This window comes from Rhinolophus ferrumequinum, chromosome 5 (genome assembly GCF_004115265.2).
Source record: "Rhinolophus ferrumequinum isolate MPI-CBG mRhiFer1 chromosome 5, mRhiFer1_v1.p, whole genome shotgun sequence".
Classification (NCBI taxonomy): domain Eukaryota; kingdom Metazoa; phylum Chordata; class Mammalia; order Chiroptera; family Rhinolophidae; genus Rhinolophus; species Rhinolophus ferrumequinum.
Genome location: NC_046288.1, coordinates 86,029,509 through 86,047,216, shown reverse-complemented (window position 1 = coordinate 86,047,216; position 17,708 = coordinate 86,029,509). Strand labels below are relative to the sequence as shown.

Here is a 17,708-nt window from a genome sequence, read left to right as displayed (position 1 = left end):
GGGGTCCTGCCCCTGGCCCCCTCCCACTCTCCAGATTTCCCAGCCTAGCCGTGCCCATATCTCCTTGTGCTATGCGAGCTTCTGAGGGTCCGTCCAGGAGACTGCACAGAGGAGGTGGCAGGGTGGCCTCAAAGGACACGCAGGACCCAGCCTAGCCGACGATTCAGAGCTTGGGGACAAGTCACAACAAAGGAGGACAGGGAGGGTCCCCTGGGGGTCGAAGGACTATGGGACAGGCAGCTGGGGCCAGGACTGCAGGGAGAGCCTGGAGGTGGCCGAGGGATCGGCCCGTGCCCCCCCACCTTGGCCCGCCAGTGCAGTCCTGTACCCTGCCATCCCCAAGAGGAGGCTCCTGACTCCGCTGCCACCTTCTCCTGATGTGGGGTCTTCCAGAGCAGATGTGGCAGCCAGTGTCGAGAACACTAGTGGACAAATGAAGCGGTGGCCCAGGGGACGAACAACAGCCAGCCGGCGGATTTGGGTGGGGCTGACCAGTGGGCAGAGAGAAGACCCTGGATCACAGTGAGGGTACCAGCAGGGCCCCTCAGGGCAGGGAGGGCCCGGCTGCAGAGTCGGAAACAGCAGGACTTGGTCCCTGGGGGTTGGGGGGCAGGGGCTGTGGAGCCCTGGAGAGAGAAGGGGTCAGCAGGGCAGCCTTAGGGGGCAGGAGGGAGTTCTGACCAGCATCCCATCAGGTATTTCAGGGACCTGGGACAGGATCCGAATGAACTCATGCATAGAGTAGAACCAAGCTCCCTTTGGAACTAGTGGCCCCTGGACCCTGTGGGTTCCTCTGTGTCACCGTCCCTGCCAGAGAGGCCGGGCAGGCAGCTCTGGGACAGGCTCTGAGGGGGGCTCTGTGATGCCCGCCTCTGCATGAGACTGGGGCCCTACCACTGAGTCACGGGCTCAGAAGAGCAATTGTGGGCCAGGCAGGCAGGAGAGCCTGGACCTCGGCCACCTCCGTGTGACACACATTTCCTTGGCCCCGTGCGTCAGCTGCCCTCTCCCCAGAAACAGCGTTCCTCCCTGTCCTGAGCCTACCGAGCTGCTCTGGGGTCAGGGGGCCCGGTCGAGGTCCGTCCCCCCTGCAGGCCGGTCTTCCAGGGAGTCCATTCACGGATGGATAGGAGAGGGTCAGGCTCCTGAACCTGTGTGGTGTCACAGGCCCTGTAATGCTCCACATGGCCCAAGTAGGGACAAAGGCTCAAGGGGCAAACCCTGCTCTCTCTTCATCCTGACACTAAATTGAAGCCCAGCGCCCTACCATCTCCTGCCCTGCAGCCAGCGTTCAGAGCAGCATGGGGACCCAGTGACAAGCGGGGACAGGATGCATCCCAATGGGCAGGCCCTAACGGAACGTTTGTTGAATGACTAAAGAACTGCACCGTTGGACCTCAGGAGGGGCAGCTGTTCCCGAAAGCCTTTCCCACTGTTCCATGAACACCAGACCTGCCCTGGAGGACACACCTGGGCCCAGCCCCGTTGAGATGGGGGAGGACATGTGCAAGCCGGGTGCCCTGACACTGACATGTGGAGGGCGAAAGGCCCATGGTCTGCTGCATGGACTTGTTACTGAGGGGACGCCGTGCCTCTGCCTGCAGGCCTGGACTTGCCTGGGAGGCCGCGTGGAGGCTCTTCTGGAGGCGTGGGGTGCAGTGGGGTCTGGAGACTTTGGGGGTCACGGAACAGCTGGGGAATCACAGGCTCCTGATCCCACGGTCGTCCCCACTCCCGCTCAGAGGCCTTGGACCCATGGAGTGAGCAGAGGCTTCACCTCCCCAGCAAGGCCAGGGAACAGAGGCCCAGGGCACGGTCTTCAGGGGGGCAGGACCCCGTGGCCGTGGGGCTGGACTCCTCCCCAGCCTGGCCACCATGGGTCATGGGCACCCGAGGGGCCTCGGCCCCAGGCTCACCAACACCCCTACAGATACACCAAGGGCTCCCACCCAGACCAGGTACTGGCCTGTCTAGGGCCCTTGAGCCCTGCCCTTGGCCCTAACCTGGGTGGCACTGCCTATCCCCGGCCTGGGGTGAGCCAGGGGAGTGAGAGTGCCTGCCGAGTGCCCACTGCCCACCCCGCGCGCTGGGCCCTGCAGACTCCACATGGGAAGACAGGTCTCTATCCTCCGGGGTCCCCGCTCAGGGGCAGGCAGACCTCCAGCTGTGGTTGGCAAGGTGTTAAGGCTGCCCACCCCCGGGCCTGGAAGCTTCCAAGGCAGTTTCAGGAATTCCTATTCGTGAGGGGGTGGTTTGGAGCCAGAGGTCCGGCTGGGCACTGAGCAGCCTGAGGAGGGGCCGACGGGGGCAGAGGGTACGGTGGAGCAAAGGGCAGGCAGCCGAGCTGTGAGGAGGGGGTAGGAAAGCGTACCTGGCACCCAGAACCCAGAGCGGGCGCCTCAAAGGGCTCAGGGTCTGTGTGGTGAAGACATGGGCCTGAGGCAACAGGCAGTGGACAACCAGGTGGCCAGGCTGGGAGGGTACTGGGGACACTGGAAGACGGGCTCAGCCCCTGCCCCACCCAGCCTGGGAGCTACGTCCCTCATCCCTCGAAGAAGCTGGCAGTGAGGGCTGTGGGTAGAGGCCTCGAGTGCCCTCAGGGGGCCCAGTCCCATCTGGAACAACCCCCACCCAGTGCTTGGTCCTCATCCCCAGCCCAGTAAAGGTGTCGCCCCCCCACCCTGGGGTCTCCTTGGGGACTCCGGCCTAGGGGCAAGCCCTGCAGATGGCCCCCCAGAAGGAATCAGGGGGCTTACTATCCTGGGGTGGTGGGGGGGTCGGGGCAAGATGAGGCTGTGTCCTCAGCAGGGGCCCAGCTCTGTTCCTGAGCCGCAGTGGGGGGGCACGGGGGTGTCTGAGCAGCGTGGTGGGAGGTTTCTCTTGCAGACCGGTCCCCCACAATGCTCTCCGCTGGACACAGCCCACCGGGGAGGCTGACTGGAGCCCTCTCGGGGCCCTGGGGCCCCATCCCCTGCTCCTCCCCTCTCTCCATTTCCCCGCCATCCCAGCCCCCGGCTCAGAAGTCATTTCTACAACATAAACCACACACCTGTCCCCACTTACAGCCCTGGCAAGGGGACAGTTCAGTGTCATCAGAGCTGGGGGAGCCCAGCCAGGGAAGGCATGTAACGCCGCCTGGAAGATGGAGGAAGAGGTGGTAGGGGCAAGGCGTAGGGCAGGCGGCGGGTGGGGAGCTGCAGGCGCTCAGGTGCCCCAGTAGGCGGGACAGCCCTCGAGTAGGTGACACACCCTGGCTGGCCTGGCACAGACTGGACAAGGGCAGGGTGCAGAGAGCCTGGGTGTCCCTGTGATTGATGGGTGCTCCCCCAGGTCCCACCACACAGGACCTGGGCCCTGCAGCCTCAGACCTCATCCTCCCGTGCCCTGGGCCCCGGGCGCTGCCCCCTCAGCCTCGGGGCCCTCCCCGCACTGTGTGCCATGTCTGCCAGAGGCTCATAAGGGGCTGGCGCCTTATTGAACCAGAGGCTCCAGACTCCTGCCCCAGGCCCAGGGGGCCAAGGGCAGAGGTTGCCTGCTTCTGGGCTGCATTTGGGTGTGAGGAACCCCTCCCACAGCTGGTGGGGTGGGGTCTCCTGCCCTGGGTGCCTGCAGGGCTGGGGCAGACAGGTGACAGCCTCTCTCTTCTCCGTGACAGGAGGCGGGGCCCGCGGCAGCCGAGGCGTCCCCGCCAGCACCATCATCGACGTGGACCGTGTGGCCTGCTCGGCCCCTGGGCTGGGCCGTGGGGCCCCAAGTGGTTGGACAGGCGCCCTGAGGTCACAGGCCAGCAGGCCCCCAGCTTCAGACCACCCTGGCCCGAGCCCTGTGTCAGGAGGCCCCGCCAAGCCCAAGGCCAGCCCGCACCACGCCACCTTTGTCTGAGGCCGTCTACAGCCCTGCCCCTGCCGGCCGACCTCCGACCCCTCCTGACAGAGCCCGGCCAAGCTGCCCATCTGGACCTGCGTGTGGAGGCCCAGTGACCTTGCGGGGGCCACCGTGCCCATCTCAAGGGCCTTGGAGGGGCCACTGTAGCCACCACACCCTTGGGAACCAAACCAGGAGAGGGCGGAAGGCCTGGCCTCGGACATGCGCCACGCTGGCTCAGAGGTTCCTCGGACCCTGCCCCTGCCCCGGCATCCAGCCTTCCCTCAATAAAGTGTCTTCGAGGACCCCCAAGCGTCGGCCTCGTGTTGGGTGCTGGGGTCCCAGGCCCTGTCCTCCGGGAGGTGTTGTTCCCAGGGGCCTCTGAACGTGTGGGGAGAGGGGCTGAGGGCAGACGGTTCTTGTGCTGAGGTCCCAGGTGGGACTCAAGGCCAGGCCCTGTGGGAAGTGAGGAAGTGAGGCTGCGGTCAGGCCTGGGCTTGTCCACGTCACACTTTCCCCTGCCAGTCAAAGCAGGCTCTCCTCTCCAAGGTGAGCTGGTCACTGTCTGTGGCTAGGAGCCAGGTCTCCTGCCACGGCTCCGGGCTGCTGTGGCTCTGACGGCACAGTGGGGACCGACCCTTCAGGATGCCCTGCCCTTGGCCTCACTTAGAGGAATGGTCTGGCAGGGCCTCTCTGTGGAGTATCTGAGCAGAAACCTGATTGTGAAGAAGCCCTGGGAAAGTGTCAGCGCTGTGCAAAGGCCCTGAGGCTGGAGCGAGTTTGGTTACAGAATGGCTTCAGCCGAGTCAGGAGAGGATGTGTGCAGGACGGTGTGGTATGAGGCTGAAGCAGAGAGATGGTGCCATCGGCCCAGGTTGCCTCAGTGGAACCCCAGTGTTGAGCAGCTGAACGCTGAGGGGCCCCCCACAACCATTCCTCAGAGATGGTGGAGGAGGTAGGGGTCTTGTCTTACCAGGTTTGTCAGGAGGGCCTGAGGGCACACAGCAAAGCCATGCGACTGTCCTGGGTGCTTCCAGGGAGTGGCCCCCCGTGAACAGTGCTCTGAGCAGAGCTCAGAGGAGGTGTTGGAATGAAAGAGAGGGCCCAGCACCCTCTCCCTCTCTCTGCACAGATGTCAAAGTGGGGGCCCAGAGAGAGTGCTGTTTGGGGGCACACAGTGAGGCAGCGGCAGTGCCAGCCTCCCCTGGGCCCCGTGCAGGCAGCCGAGCTCACTCACCGGAAACTGAGGCTGCCCAGAGATTATGGTAGAGGTCCCCACGGTAGCTTGGCCCGTAGCCCCCAGCCTGCCTTCTGGGCAGGGAGGGGCAACTGCTGCAGCTGCGTCCGGCATCAGTGCCCCCATTCCAGTTCACAGATGGGGACAGCAGGCATCGCAGACCTGGCAGGACCCCGAGCCCCTAGGTACCTGGCTGGGGCTCCGCTAGGGACCAGAGAGGGAGTCCAGGAGAGGTGAGGGAGGGGACGCTCCTGGGCACCACCGAGGCAGGGCAGAGCGATGGGCAGCTCTGGTCCTGCCCCTCCCCCAGTTCTACTCCCAGAGGGCCTCCCCACTCAAGGCTCATCCTGGGAAGAGCAGCAGAGGTGCCCATCCTGGTCACTGTTTGCCACACTCAGCGCGTGCATACACCCTCCTCTCTGCCTGGCCTTTTGTTGGCCTTGGGACCAGCACCCCACCCCCCAGGCCTGAGCCGTCAAAAGAGCTCAGCAGTCATAGCCGTTCACAAATAGACAGTGGCCAGCCCTGTGGCCACGTCGGGACCGGAAGCTGGGGCCTTGAGTCCAGGCTCCTGAAGATTTCGTGGAGGTGGCTTCTAAGCTAAGACCCGAGGATGATTCAGGTCCAGGAGCAGATGGCTGAGGCCAAAGGGGACGGCTGGGCCCTGTGGGCCTGGCCCGTGAGCTGGGCAGCAGATCCGGGGGCCACATGGCCAGCGGGGGTGGCAGCCACGGTTAATCATTTCCAGGCAGCCTTGACCCCACCTGCCTGGCCGCTCTGCTTCCGCCTCCTACTGCCCCTCAAGCCAGCTCAGGAGGAGCCATGGGGCGCTGGGCCTGGATCCCCAGCCCCTGGCCCCTGCCTGGACTGTCCCTGCTCCTGCTCCTGTTGCTGGCATCTCTCAGGGCCCAACCGCAGGTCGGCAGGGTGAGCACTGACCCAATCGCACTGTGGCCACGGGCTCCCTGTCACTCGGGTCCTGGGCTCAGGCCAGGGAAGGGGTGGATGGCGAGGGGCCCAAAGTAGTGAAAGGGGGCTTTGGGGTGAGGTGGGCGTGCTGGGATGGCCTGGGGGACAGGGCCCGGGGATCCAGCTTGCTGGGCTCTGTTGGTCCAAGTGTTTCAGGTGGGGGATGGAGGCCTCAGTGCCGCTCGGCTCCTCTCGCCCATCCCCCAGAACGGAACCCCAGGACTCAGCCTGAGGGTTATGGTGCCCTGCTTGGGCAGACCCTGAGCCAGCCTGGTCTAATGCCCTGGGCTCAGTGCGAGGGGGAGGGCATGGGCCCAGCTGAGGCCTCAGGACATTCAGTGTCCCCTGGCCCCTACTCCAAGACCTGAGGGCTCCAATGTGGAATCTGAGGCCCACCCTCTCGGCTCCTCCTAGAACCATACGGAGCCCCCAGAATCTAATGCCACAGTGACCTCTGGGGCCCCCACGATCAGTGTAACCTCGGTGACCTACATGCCCCCAACCGTGAGCACTCCAGAGGCAGAGGGACCCCGTGGTGGGGGGCTCACCTCTGCACCCAGGGTGGCCCCCTCCAGCAGCAGCCCTGGAGGCCCAGGTGGGTCAGGGGGGTTTCCTGGAGGAGGTGGTGGGCTGCACCTGGACAGGTGGGTTGGGGGACATAGACGGCTGCTGGGGAGTGGGATGAGTGATGGGGGGTCGGGGTCCCCAGCATGGGAGCCCCTTGACCCCGCTGCCTCCCCAGCAGTGCTCACCGAGGATGGCCAGCCCTGCAGGTTCCCCTTCCGCTATGGTGGCCGCATGCTGCACTCCTGCACTTCGGAGGGAAGTGCCCACAGGAAGTGGTGGGTCCCGGCTGGGGCAAGGCCTGCAAGCAGACCACCAGCCTCCCCTCCTCCTGGGCCCCACAGCCCCCATCCACCCTCCCTGCTCCAGACTGAGCCTGGCACACAGCAGGTGTCGTGAATGGATGAAGGCGCCCACGAGTGAATGAGTGAGTGAGTGGGTGAGTGGGTGAGTGAGTGGGTGGGTGAGTGAGTGGGTGAGTGGGTAGGTGAGTGGATGAGTGAGTGGGTGGGTGAGTGAGTGGGTGAGTGGGTGGGTGAGTGGGTGGGTGGGTGAGTGTGTGAGTGGGTAGGTGAGTGGATGAGTGAGTGGGTGGGTGAGTGAGTGTGAGTGAGTGGGTGTGTGAGTGGGTGGGTGAGTGTGTGAGTGGGTAGGTGAGTGGATGAGTGAGTGGGTGGGTGAGTGAGTGTGTGAGTGTGTGAGTGGGTGTGTGAGTGGGTGGGTGAGTGTGTGAGTGGGTAGGTGAGTGGATGAGTGAGTGGGTGGGTGAGTGAGTGGGTGAGTGGGTGGGTGAGTGGGTGGGTGGGTGAGTGTGTGAGTGGGTAGGTGAGTGGATGAGTGAGTGGGTGGGTGAGTGTGTGAGTGTGTGAGTGGGTGTGTGAGTGGGTGGGTGAGTGGGTGGGTGGGTGAGTGTGTGAGTGGGTGAGTGTGAGTGGGTGAGTGTGTGAGTGGGTGGGTGTGAGTGGGTGAGTGTGTTAGTGGGTTGGTGAGTGGGTGGGTGAGTGTGTGAGTGGGTGAGTGTGAGTGGGTGGGTGAGTGTGTGAGTGGGTGTGAGTGGGTGGCTGAGTGTGTGAGTGGGTGGCTGAGTGGGTGGGTGAGTGGGTGGGTGGGTGAGTGTGTGAGTGGGTGTGTGAGTGGGTGAGTGTGTGAGTGGGTGGGTGAGTGTGTGAGTGGGTGAGTGGGTGGGTGAGTGGGTGGGTGAGAGCTCCAAGACAGTCAGGGTGAGTGTGTGAGTGGGTGAGTGTGTGAGTGGGTGGGTGAGTGGGTGGGTGGGTGAGTGGGTGGGTGGGTGAGTGGGTGGGTGAGTGGGTGAGTGAGTGGGTGGGTGGGTGAGTGTGTGAGTGGGTGAGTGGGTGAGTGGGTGGGTGAGTGGGTGGGTGGGTGAGTGGGTGGGTGAGTGGGTGAGTGAGTGGGTGGGTGGGTGGGTGTGTGAGTGGGTGAGTGGGTGGGTGAGTGGGTGGGTGAGAGCTCCAAGACAGTCAGGGCAGCTCTGCAGTCTGGGGTGCCCACGCACTGCACACGTCACCCCCAGGTGTGCCACGACTCACAACTATGACCGGGACAGGGCCTGGGGCTACTGTGCACAGACCTCCGCGTCCCAGCAGGGCCCAGGTGGGTGCCGGGAGATTGGGAGGCCTGGGTCCAGGTAAGGAGGGGGCTGGGCCTGGGCGGTAAGCTCGGGGGACATCAGGATCAATGTGTTGATGAGGGTGGGGGTCCTGCCTGCAATGCGGGAGGGGGCTCCAGGGTGGATCCCTGCAGGCCCGGGGGCCAGGCCAAAGCATGGGGGGCATTAGCATGGGACCCCAGGAGTGTGGAGGGTGGGACCCTCCCGGGTGGGACCCTCCCAGTCAGGACCCTGCCCTCTGGTGGCTGCTTTGGCCATTGCTGGGACCAAGGCACCCCCTGCTGGTCAGGTCAGGCCCTGTGGCCGCACAGGCAGAGCCCTGGCCGGTGAGGGAGAGTCAGTGGGGTCGACAGGGTGTGGTGCTGGCAGACCTGCTTCCGAGGGCCCCAGGGCACACGGAATGGGACCATGCTGCCTAATGAGGTGGGGTGTCAGGCTTCCCCGGTGCCAGGTGGAAAGCCAGAGGCCCACCTGCCCAAAGTCTGAGTGTCAAGCAGGGATGTGGGGTGAAGGGGGAGAGCTGTATCCCCTGCCAGGGCACCCACACCCCTGCGGAATTCAGAAGGGGCATCTTTAAGGTGGCAGGCATGATGGAGGCACCACGAGCCCTTGGAAAGCAGGGAGGGTCATGGAGTGTGAGGGACACTGACCGGTGGGGCTCGCAGACCCCACCTCCACCCCTCTTGCATGTCCCCAGCTGCCCTGGACCCCTGTGCCTCCAGCCCCTGCCTCAACGGGGGCTCGTGCACCAACACCCAGGAGCCTGCGTCCTACCACTGCACCTGCCCCGTGGCCTTCACCGGCAAGGATTGCAGCCTGGGTGAGTGGGGTGGGGGGGCCGGGGGGGCGGTAAGGCCAGGTCCTAGGAGGAGGTGGGGGGTGGGAGGCAGCCTGCCGCATAAAGGGGGCAGGGCCCTGCGTGGGGGCAATGGTGTGCAGAGAGCAGGGACTCATGGTGCCACCCGCAGAGAAATGCTTTGACAAGACCCGCTACGAGTACCTGGAGGTGGGCGACCGCTGGGCCCGCGTGCACCAGGGCCAGGTGGAACAGTGCACATGTGCGGGGGGCCACGTGCAGTGCGAGAACACACGCCACACAGGTACACCATGGCTGAGGGGGCAGGTCAAGAGCCTTCCACCGGGTGTCCCCTGCCCCGTACTCTCCCAGGGTCACCCTCATGCCTCATGCATGAGGCCCGAGGCCTAGCTTCTGAGCCCTCCCCATAGCTTGCCTGAGCAGCCCATGCCTGAATGGGGGCACCTGCCACCTGGTCGTGGCCACCGGGACCACCGTATGTGCCTGTCCCCCAGGCCATGCTGGGCGGCTGTGCAACATTGGTGAGTCGCTCGGCCCCTGGAGCCACATGGGTTGGCCACCTGGCGCGGTGCCCTGGGGGCTGGGTGTCGGCGTGGGTGCAGCCTCAGGCCCAGGCTCACCGATGGCACGCCATGCCACCCCCAGTGCCTGCACAGAGCTGCTTCACGGGGAATGGAACCGACTACCGAGGCGTGGCCAGCACGGCGGCGTCGGGCCTCAGCTGCTTGGCCTGGAACTCCGACCTGCTGTACCAGGAGCTTCACGTGGACTCGGTGGGCACTGCAGCCCTGCTTGGCCTGGGCCCTCACGCCTACTGCCGGTCAGCACTGGGTGGCCAGGGTCTGTTCTGGGGGGCGGGGCAGGGGGAGCTTCCTGACACCTCTGCCTGAGAGCTAGCTGCCCCAAGAAGAAGAGCCGGGCCCCATGGCCACTGTATCCATCTGCAGAAACAGCAAAAGGCTGCTGGGGAGGGTGTCAGGACCCCCACCCTGTTAGGTGTCCCCATGTCCCTCTCTCCCTTCCCTCTCTGGGGGGCAGTGTGACACCTGCCCACTCGCCTCTCCATGCACTCCAGGAACCCAGACAAGGACGAGAAGCCCTGGTGCTACGTGCTGAAGGACCACGCACTCTCCTGGGAGTACTGCCACCTGGTGGCCTGCGGTGTGCAGCGCTTGTGGGGGGTGGGGAGAAGCAGGGTGGGCAGCACTGGCCACACCCCTGCTGAGGTCACGGCGGTTCTCCCTGTGGCCCTCCCTACCTCGTCCCCACACCTGGCCTCTTCTCTCTGGCAGACCACTGAGGGGTGGGCGGGGTGTATGCTTACCGGGGCAGGGCTGGTCCAAGGCCAGGCAGTGGGTTGTCACCAGGGGTCAGAGGGGCCAGGCTGGTCACCAGGTCCTCTGGGTGGCCCCTGCCCAGGCTGAACCATGCTGGGAAGGCCATCAGAGGCGATGAAGTGCTGGCAGAGTGACTAGTGTGGAAAGGAGGTCCAGCAGGGGCCCCTGGAGTCAGGCCCTGGGGTGGGCACCTCCGTGAGGCCAGATGCCCTCTGGCCTCTGTGCCTCAGCATCTGACCATCCTGGGACTGGCATCTAGGAGGCACATGGACACCTGCCAGGTGTTCCAGGCCACTCTGGTTCCCACAAGCCTGTGACTGGGTTTTCCCCATCCTACAGATGAGGAAACAGGTTCAGGGAGTAGTAAGTCATGTGCCAGGTGGGCAGAGCTGGGCCCGAGCCCTGGACCCTCTTCTAGAGGAGCTGCCTAGGGTGGGGCCCGAGGAAGGTTGAAGGTGGGTGCAGCCTGGGGCTCGCAGGAGGAACCCAGGGGGTGTGACCAGTCACCTGTGCCTTCAGAACCCGTCGCCAGACGTGAGCAAACACGCACCAACGTCCTGCTGACGCTGCCTGAGCCCGCCCCCGCTGGACGCCAGACCTGCGGCAGGCGGCACAAGAAGAGGAGTTTCCTCCGGCCTCGCATCATCGGTGGCTCGTCCTCGCTGCCCGGCTCCCACCCCTGGCTGGCCGCCATCTACATCGGGAACAACTTCTGCGCAGGCAGCCTCGTGCACACCTGCTGGGTGGTGTCTGCGGCCCACTGCTTCTCCAACAGGTGAGCAGCTCTGGCCCGAGTCCCAGACCCCCACGCCATCCCTCAAACCATCCACTCATCCTCTCCCCATCGACCCCTCCACCCATCCGTCCCCCACACTCCATCCCCCACGCCCTCTCCCGCCCACCGGCCTATCCTCACACGCTTCTGCCTAACCATCACCCACGTGTCCCCACGCCTTCCCACCTACCCTCATCCTCTTGTAGCTCAGCTCCCCGTTCCGCATCGCCCCTCTGACTCAGGTGGGACTCAGCACTCAGCCAGGTGCTGGACATGAAGGCTACAGAGGCCCGCCCCGTCCCTACCACGATGGCTGTCCCCGCCCCGTCCCTGTCCCATCCCTGGACTCTAGGCTGTCAGGCGCTTTGGGTGGGGCGAGAAGGCTCTTGGAGTACCGGGGGCGCCTGCGCAGTAGGGGCCATGGGCGGGACCGTCCCCTGCGCAGACCCCACCCCGGCCCCGCCCCCCTCGCCCAGACTGCGCAGGTGGCACCAGGGGGCGCAGGGACTCAGAGGCTCCGCCCAGTCAGCGGCCTCCGGGCAGGGAAGGCGGGCCGGGGCTGTCAGCTCTGGATGGGAGGCTCGGGGATGCAGACCCACCACCACACCCCCAGGAGAGCCAGCGAGCTCAGAACCGGAAAGGCCAGCCTTTTCCGCGCTCCCACCGCTCCCACCGCTGTGGTGGGGACAAGGCCTGCCGGGGGCACTCGGGCCTGGGGCGCGGGTGGGAGGGGCCAGGCCTGACAGACATCCCAGGGATCAAGGTTGGGAGAGGGCCGAGGGGTTGGCAGTGAGCCTTCATGGGTCAACCCGGGGACTACAGCATGGGGGGTGGGGCACAAGTCCTGCTCGCACTGACCCCTGTGTTACCTGCAGCAGGCTCCTCCCTGGGCCTGTGAAATTGGACCCCTAAGGCTTCCCCAGTCTGGAATAGGGTGGGGGTGGTTAAGAGTGGGGGAGCGGAGCAGACATCCACTCCTTACATCCAGGGAGGGGCTAGGAGGGCCCAAGCTGGATGGGAGTACCTGGGGACCCCAGCACACTGGTCACAGGTCTGGACCAAGGAGAGCTGGGGAGACGGGCAGAACAGGACAGGTGTGGACAGGCAGGAGGTAGGGGATGTGGCTCAGACGGCTGGACCCCCAGGTGGCCTCGCAGGAGGGGCCTGCTCCCTTGGGGGTGGGACAAAGGGAGAACCAGGAAGCCTCCTCACACCCCTCAAGGTCTGGGCGTTTCCAGCCTGAGCTCAGTGAGCGAGAGCTAGGAGCCCCCAGCTCTGGCCCTGCCCAGGGGGCAGGGGCACCAAGTCCCGCTGTGTGTTGGGCATCCGCTGCCCTCGGAGAGGGCGCCCATTTTCCAGAAGGGCCTGAGGCCTGGGAGGGCCAAGTGGCCAAGGCCTCACGGTGGCGTGGAGGTGGAGCCCAAGGCAGGAGGGCCGGGCCAGGCTGGAGTGACCCCCCCGCACAGCAGATGGGAAAACGGGGCTAATGGGCCTAGACCTGTGCCCAGCACAGTGACACCAGCACAGGGCTCCAGCACAGTGACACCCTCCTGGGCCTGTCTCTGGTATGCTCAGCCCCTGTGAGTGAGCAGAGAGCCAACTTTGGGGACCCAAAGGGAAGGCCGGGGTCATGCTGCCACCAGCCCCTCCCTGCACAGTCCCCCCAGGCAAAGTGTCTCAGTGGTCCTGGGCCAACACTTCTTCAACCACACGACGGACGTGACACAGGTGTTTGGCATCGAGAAGTACATCCCGTACCCCCTGTATTCCGTGTTCAACCCCAGTGACCATGACCTTGGTGAGCTCAGGACACGTTGGGGAGCAGCAGGGCTGGGATTGGGTGTTCCGTGCACCCCAGGCCAGAGCCAGGAGAGGGGCAGGGGTAGGCACCAGGAGGATCCTGGGAGAGTCCTCAGACATGAGTGGGGAGAGCGTGGGAGGGAAGGAGGGAGGGGGTCCAGGGCAGGGCAGCAAGGGCGCCTGGTGTGGCAGAGCAGCCTTGGCCAGTGGAGGAAGCCCTGGACAGCCAGCCTTTGTGGGCACCGAGCTGGCCGTCCTGCTCCCTCCTGGGTCTCCCAGGCCACAGCCCCTCTGCCCACGGGGATTGCACCTAGGGTAACTCAGTAGCCACCCTCTGTCCATCATGGACCCCCACACCCCAGGCTGATCTGTGGCCTCTCTCCCGCCCAGTCCTGATCCGGCTGAAGAAGAAGGGAGACCGCTGTGCCGTCCGCTCCCAGTTCGTCCAGCCCATCTGCCTGCCTGAGCCCAGCAGCCCCTTTCCAGCCGGACACAAGTGCCAGATTGCAGGCTGGGGCCACCAGGATGAGAGTGAGTAGGGGTGGGGCAGCCTGCCAGTGTGGTGGCCAGAGGATGGGTGGCACTTGAGCCTTGCCCACCCTGATGGTGCGTGCGCTGTCCACAGACGTGAGCGGTTACTCCAGCTCCCTGAGGGAGGCGCTAGTGCCCCTTGTGGCTGACCACAAGTGTAGCAGCCCCGAGGTGTACGGGGCGGACATCAGCCCCAACATGCTGTGTGCCGGCTACTTTGACTGCAAGACCGATGCCTGCCAGGTGAGCCCCAGCCTCGCCCAGCCTGGGGTGGGGCTACGACCGCAGGGCCAGCAGGAGCCAGGCCAGAGAGCACACCTCACACCTCCGGTCACTGCTGGAAGCCCCCTCGGTGGGGCACAAGGATGGGGAGACTGAGGCCCAGGGAGGGGCAGGGCACAAAGCCGGTCATGTCCCCGCCGTCCAACCGAGGGCAGGGCCGTCCCTGTGACCCCAAAGGCTGAACCCCTTCACCCAGCGTTCTCCCAGTGGGCTCCATCCATCTCCTAGTCCCAATAGCTGGTGCTCAGCCAGGCTCCACAGGCGGGATCTTGTGCAGACTGCCTGTCAACCCTGAGATGGAGGAGCTGCTTTACTCCCCATTTTATACATGGGGATCCCGAGACCCAGAGAGATCTGATCACTCTTCCCAGGTCACATAACAGACATAGCAGGGGAGTAGGCATGGAGGTGGGGGCCTCGACACTGGACCACGTGGTACAACAAGTGCCCTTGGGGAAAGTCAAGGACGGCTTCATGGAGGAGGGGGCATTTGCACTTGTCCTGAGGGGGTAATAGGAGTTTGCTGAGAGGCGAGGAAGGTGGGGGTGGGGGTGAGGGGATAGCATGTGCCACAACACAGGGGCCACCTCGTCCACGTGGGCCCTTGCTGGTCAGTGGGGGGCAGCCAGCTACAGGAGCGTGTTGCTGGCCCTGGAGGCGAGAGGGGCCCGGCAGGGCTTTAGGGAGGGGAATGACTGGCCAGACCCTGTCGCAGCAGCCGGAATGAGAAGACTTCCTCTCTGTGAGGTTCAGGGAAAGGGGACAACTCCCTTACTTGGAAATAATGCCTTTGCCATCTGTCCCCAAGCTGCCAGGGGGCCGTCTGAGGGCCCTCGGGAGGCCTGATCACAGGGGAGCGTCTGAGATACCTTTGGGGGCATTCTTGGGTTGGAGTGAGGGAAGCCCGGGAGGGACGGGGTGGTGGGGCTGTTTCTGGGGTGCTGAGGAGCTGAGCCCTAGGTCCCCCCAAGCCAGATCCTGGCTCTGACTGGCAGCTCTGCCACAGGGCGATTCAGGCGGGCCCCTGGCCTGCGAGAAGAATGGCGTGGCCTACCTGTACGGTATCATCAGCTGGGGCGACGGCTGTGGGCGGCTCAACAAGCCCGGCGTGTACACCCGCGTGGCCAATTATGTGGACTGGATCAATGACCGGATTCGGCCCCCAAAGCGGCCTGTGCATCCCTCCTGAGACCACCCTGGGGCATGCTGCCTCCCTGCCATTCCCTGCTTGCTAGCAATAAAGATGTTTCCAGGAACGCAGCCCATCCTGCCTGTCCTGCTGCCCCAGCCCAGCCTTCCCTCCCAGGCCACACCCGGGCTGTGTACCCCTCTGAAAACGGTGTCATGTCGGTTCCGCATTACCCCTCGCCCGAAGGGGGCTGCCCTGACCCTTCTCCCCTGAGTCTGAGTGTGGATCTGTTAAAGAGGTGACTCGTCTGTGTAGGTTTTCCAGTGTCCAGCCAACCTTGCATTCCTGAGTGACCGTGCTGAGTCTGAGTGTGAGCCAGGGGTCCTCCATTTACCCCCACATTTATTCCCCACCTTGCTCTCTGCCCCAAGAGGCTGCTCTGGTATCAGTGGGCTTCTGTGCCCTTTGAGTTTTGTTGGGCCATTAGGGAGGCCGAGCAGGAGGTCAGAGGAGGAGGAGAGTGAAATTGGGTATTGATTTCCCCGGCTCCCTCCTTTTGGGGTCATGTCAGTGTTACAGATTGAATTGTGTGCTCCTAAAATCCATATGTTGGAGTCCCGACCCCCAGGACCTCAGAAGTGACCTTATTTGGAGAAAGGGTCTTTACAGAAGTGATCAGGTTAAAATGAGGTCACTAGGGTGGGCCCTCATCCAGTGTGACTGTGTCCTTACCAGAAAGGGGAACTTGGACACAGAGACACAGAGACACAGAGAAGGAAGACAATGTGAAGTGTCACCAGGAAAACATGGCCATCTACAAGCCAAGGACAGGCCTGGAGCAGCCTCTCCCTCCGAGTCTCAGAAAGGACACCCTTGTGGAGCCCTCGATCTTGGCCCCTGGTCTCCAGAGCAGTTTCTGGCATTGAAGTCCCCGGTCTGTGGTGCTTCGTGATGGCAGCCCGAGCAAATCAATACACATATCCCTTAACCGCCAGTCATTGCTCCTCCCAGATGTACGTGGCTCTGCCTGGGCATTTCCAGTGACCTCTCCGTCCCCTGGCCCACTCCTGCTCTCTAACTAGCCCAGGGCTGCCGAGTTACCCCTGGGGGTTCCCCTCCACCTTTGTAAATAAACCTGCCTTGATTTGTCCTAATGTCATGTCAGCCTGTTGGGATCCTGGGTGTTGATGCACGCTGTATTTTTTCATATGCTTTTTGAGATTTACTTATATTTTATTTAGGATTTCACATTTAAGTTTCTGAGTGAGATTGGCCTATAATTGTCCTTTCGAATACTTTTTGAATGGCTGTCATCACCAGCCTCACAGAATGAGTTCAAGCGTATCTCTTCTCTTACAATTCACCGGAAGATCGTATCAAGCTGGAACGATCTATTTTTTGAAAGTTTGGTAGGAGTCCCTATAAACTTCCCTGGGCCCACTCTTTCCTTTATAGGATGATATTTAACTACAGATTCAATATCTTAATAGTTAAGGGGTAGTTGAGAATTCTACTTCTTCTTGAGCCAGTTACAGGAAGTCACACTTTGAGGCATTTACCTGTCTAAATCATCACATTTATTGCCCTAGAGTCGGTCATAGTGTTCTGTCATTTAATCTCAGATGTTATCAGTGGTGATTTTCTGCTAGCATTTGTGGGGCACTCCACCATCTTCTGGCTGCCATTGCTACTGCCGAGAAGTCTGCTGGAAATCTGGGGGCTGGAAATCTGTTCTTTTGTAAATAACTTTTTCCTCTGGTGGCTTTTATGACGTTTTTGTTGTTGATGTGCTGTGTGCCGCCACCATGGTGTACATGTGGCGTTCTCCCCTTTCTCTTTTCCTGCTCGCTGTGTGTTGGATTTCGTGCTCAGCCTGGATGTTTGCTGGTGCCCTTCCCCCATGGTGACCTAGGCTCCTTCCACTTAGAGCTTTCAACGTCTCATGAAGCTTGGGGTCCAATACCAGACACTCCATGTCAGGATGCTTTTTCTGTGTCACAAATGGCCTCTACCCTCAGTGATGAAAACAGCAGCCATGCACTTAGCTAACAATGCTTGGGCTGGCAACCTGGGCTGGGCTCTGCTGAGTGGTTGCTGTGGGCTGGCCGGCTCCTTCACATACTGGGGTCATCAGTGGGTCTTGGCTGTTCTGCTCTTGGGGGCTGACTGGCTGTTGGCTGGGACCATGGGGTGACTAGGCCACATGTCTTTCATCATCCGGCAAGCTGCCTGAGCTTGTTCCCATGGTGGAGGCTGGGCTGTAAAAGAAAGAGTGGATATGAGCATTTCCATGGCAGCTCATTTGTCCAAGAGAGCCAATTCTAGGCTACAGCGAAAGACCCCATCTTTTAGTGGCAGGAGGTGTTCAGCCACATTTCAAGGGGTGTGGGTACAGGGACAGGAATATTTGCAGCCATTTTCCCAAACAAGCAACCACACTCTCTGTACCACTCAGCTCGGGCCACCATCACAGAATACCGCAGGCTGGGGCTTAGACGACAGACATTCGTTTATCACAGTTCCGGAGGTTGGAAGTCAGAGACTGGGTCCTGGGGAGAGCTCTCTTCTGGGTGTGCAGATGGCCGCCTTCTTGCTGTGTCCTCTTCTAATAAGGGCACTAATCGCATCATGGAGACCCCACCCTCGTGACCTGATCACCTCCCAAAGGCCCCACCTCCTAACACCATCACACTGAGGGTTGGGCTTCAACACATGAATTTGGAGGGTCGCAAGCATTGGTTCCATAGCAGGAACTGAGGAGCAGAGGCCAGGGGCC

The 17,708-nt window shown here is 62.8% G+C and overlaps 2 protein-coding genes across 16 annotated transcripts in view; both read left to right on the top strand.

Annotated features, from left to right (window-relative positions):
• The window catches only part of RGS12 (regulator of G protein signaling 12), a 125,738-nt gene extending 121,567 nt beyond the window's left edge, over nt 1-4,171 (top strand). For all 11 annotated transcript variants that reach the window (XM_033105987.1, XM_033105988.1, XM_033105990.1 and 8 more), the window contains one exon: nt 3,656-4,171. In XM_033105987.1, coding sequence (XP_032961878.1) covers nt 3,656-3,882 — 227 coding nt within the window. In that variant the 3' untranslated portion in view covers nt 3,883-4,171. The remainder of the gene's footprint in view (nt 1-3,655) is intronic.
• Nucleotides 4,172-5,871: 1,700 nt separating this feature from the next.
• On the top strand, nt 5,872-16,091 carry HGFAC (HGF activator). Of its 5 annotated transcripts, none has more exons than XM_033106002.1 (14): nt 5,872-6,028; nt 6,485-6,665; nt 6,813-6,912; nt 8,166-8,245; nt 8,959-9,081; nt 9,230-9,361; nt 9,489-9,599; nt 9,724-9,898; nt 10,154-10,239; nt 10,935-11,190; nt 12,849-12,988; nt 13,381-13,521; nt 13,616-13,764; nt 15,668-16,091. In XM_033106002.1, exons 1-14 carry the CDS (start codon nt 5,924-5,926, stop codon nt 15,719-15,721), a joined length of 1,833 nt encoding a protein of 610 aa, XP_032961893.1. In that variant the 5' UTR covers nt 5,872-5,923; the 3' UTR covers nt 15,722-16,091. The 5 variants fall into 5 exon arrangements, with proteins under 5 accessions (XP_032961893.1, XP_032961891.1, XP_032961890.1 ...); XM_033106000.1 differs by lacking the exon at nt 15,668-16,091 and adding an exon at nt 14,810-15,661 and having other exon boundaries at nt 5,873-6,028; nt 6,816-6,912; XM_033105999.1 differs by lacking the exon at nt 15,668-16,091 and adding an exon at nt 14,810-15,661 and having other exon boundaries at nt 5,873-6,028.
• Nucleotides 16,092-17,708: the final 1,617 nt, after the last annotated feature.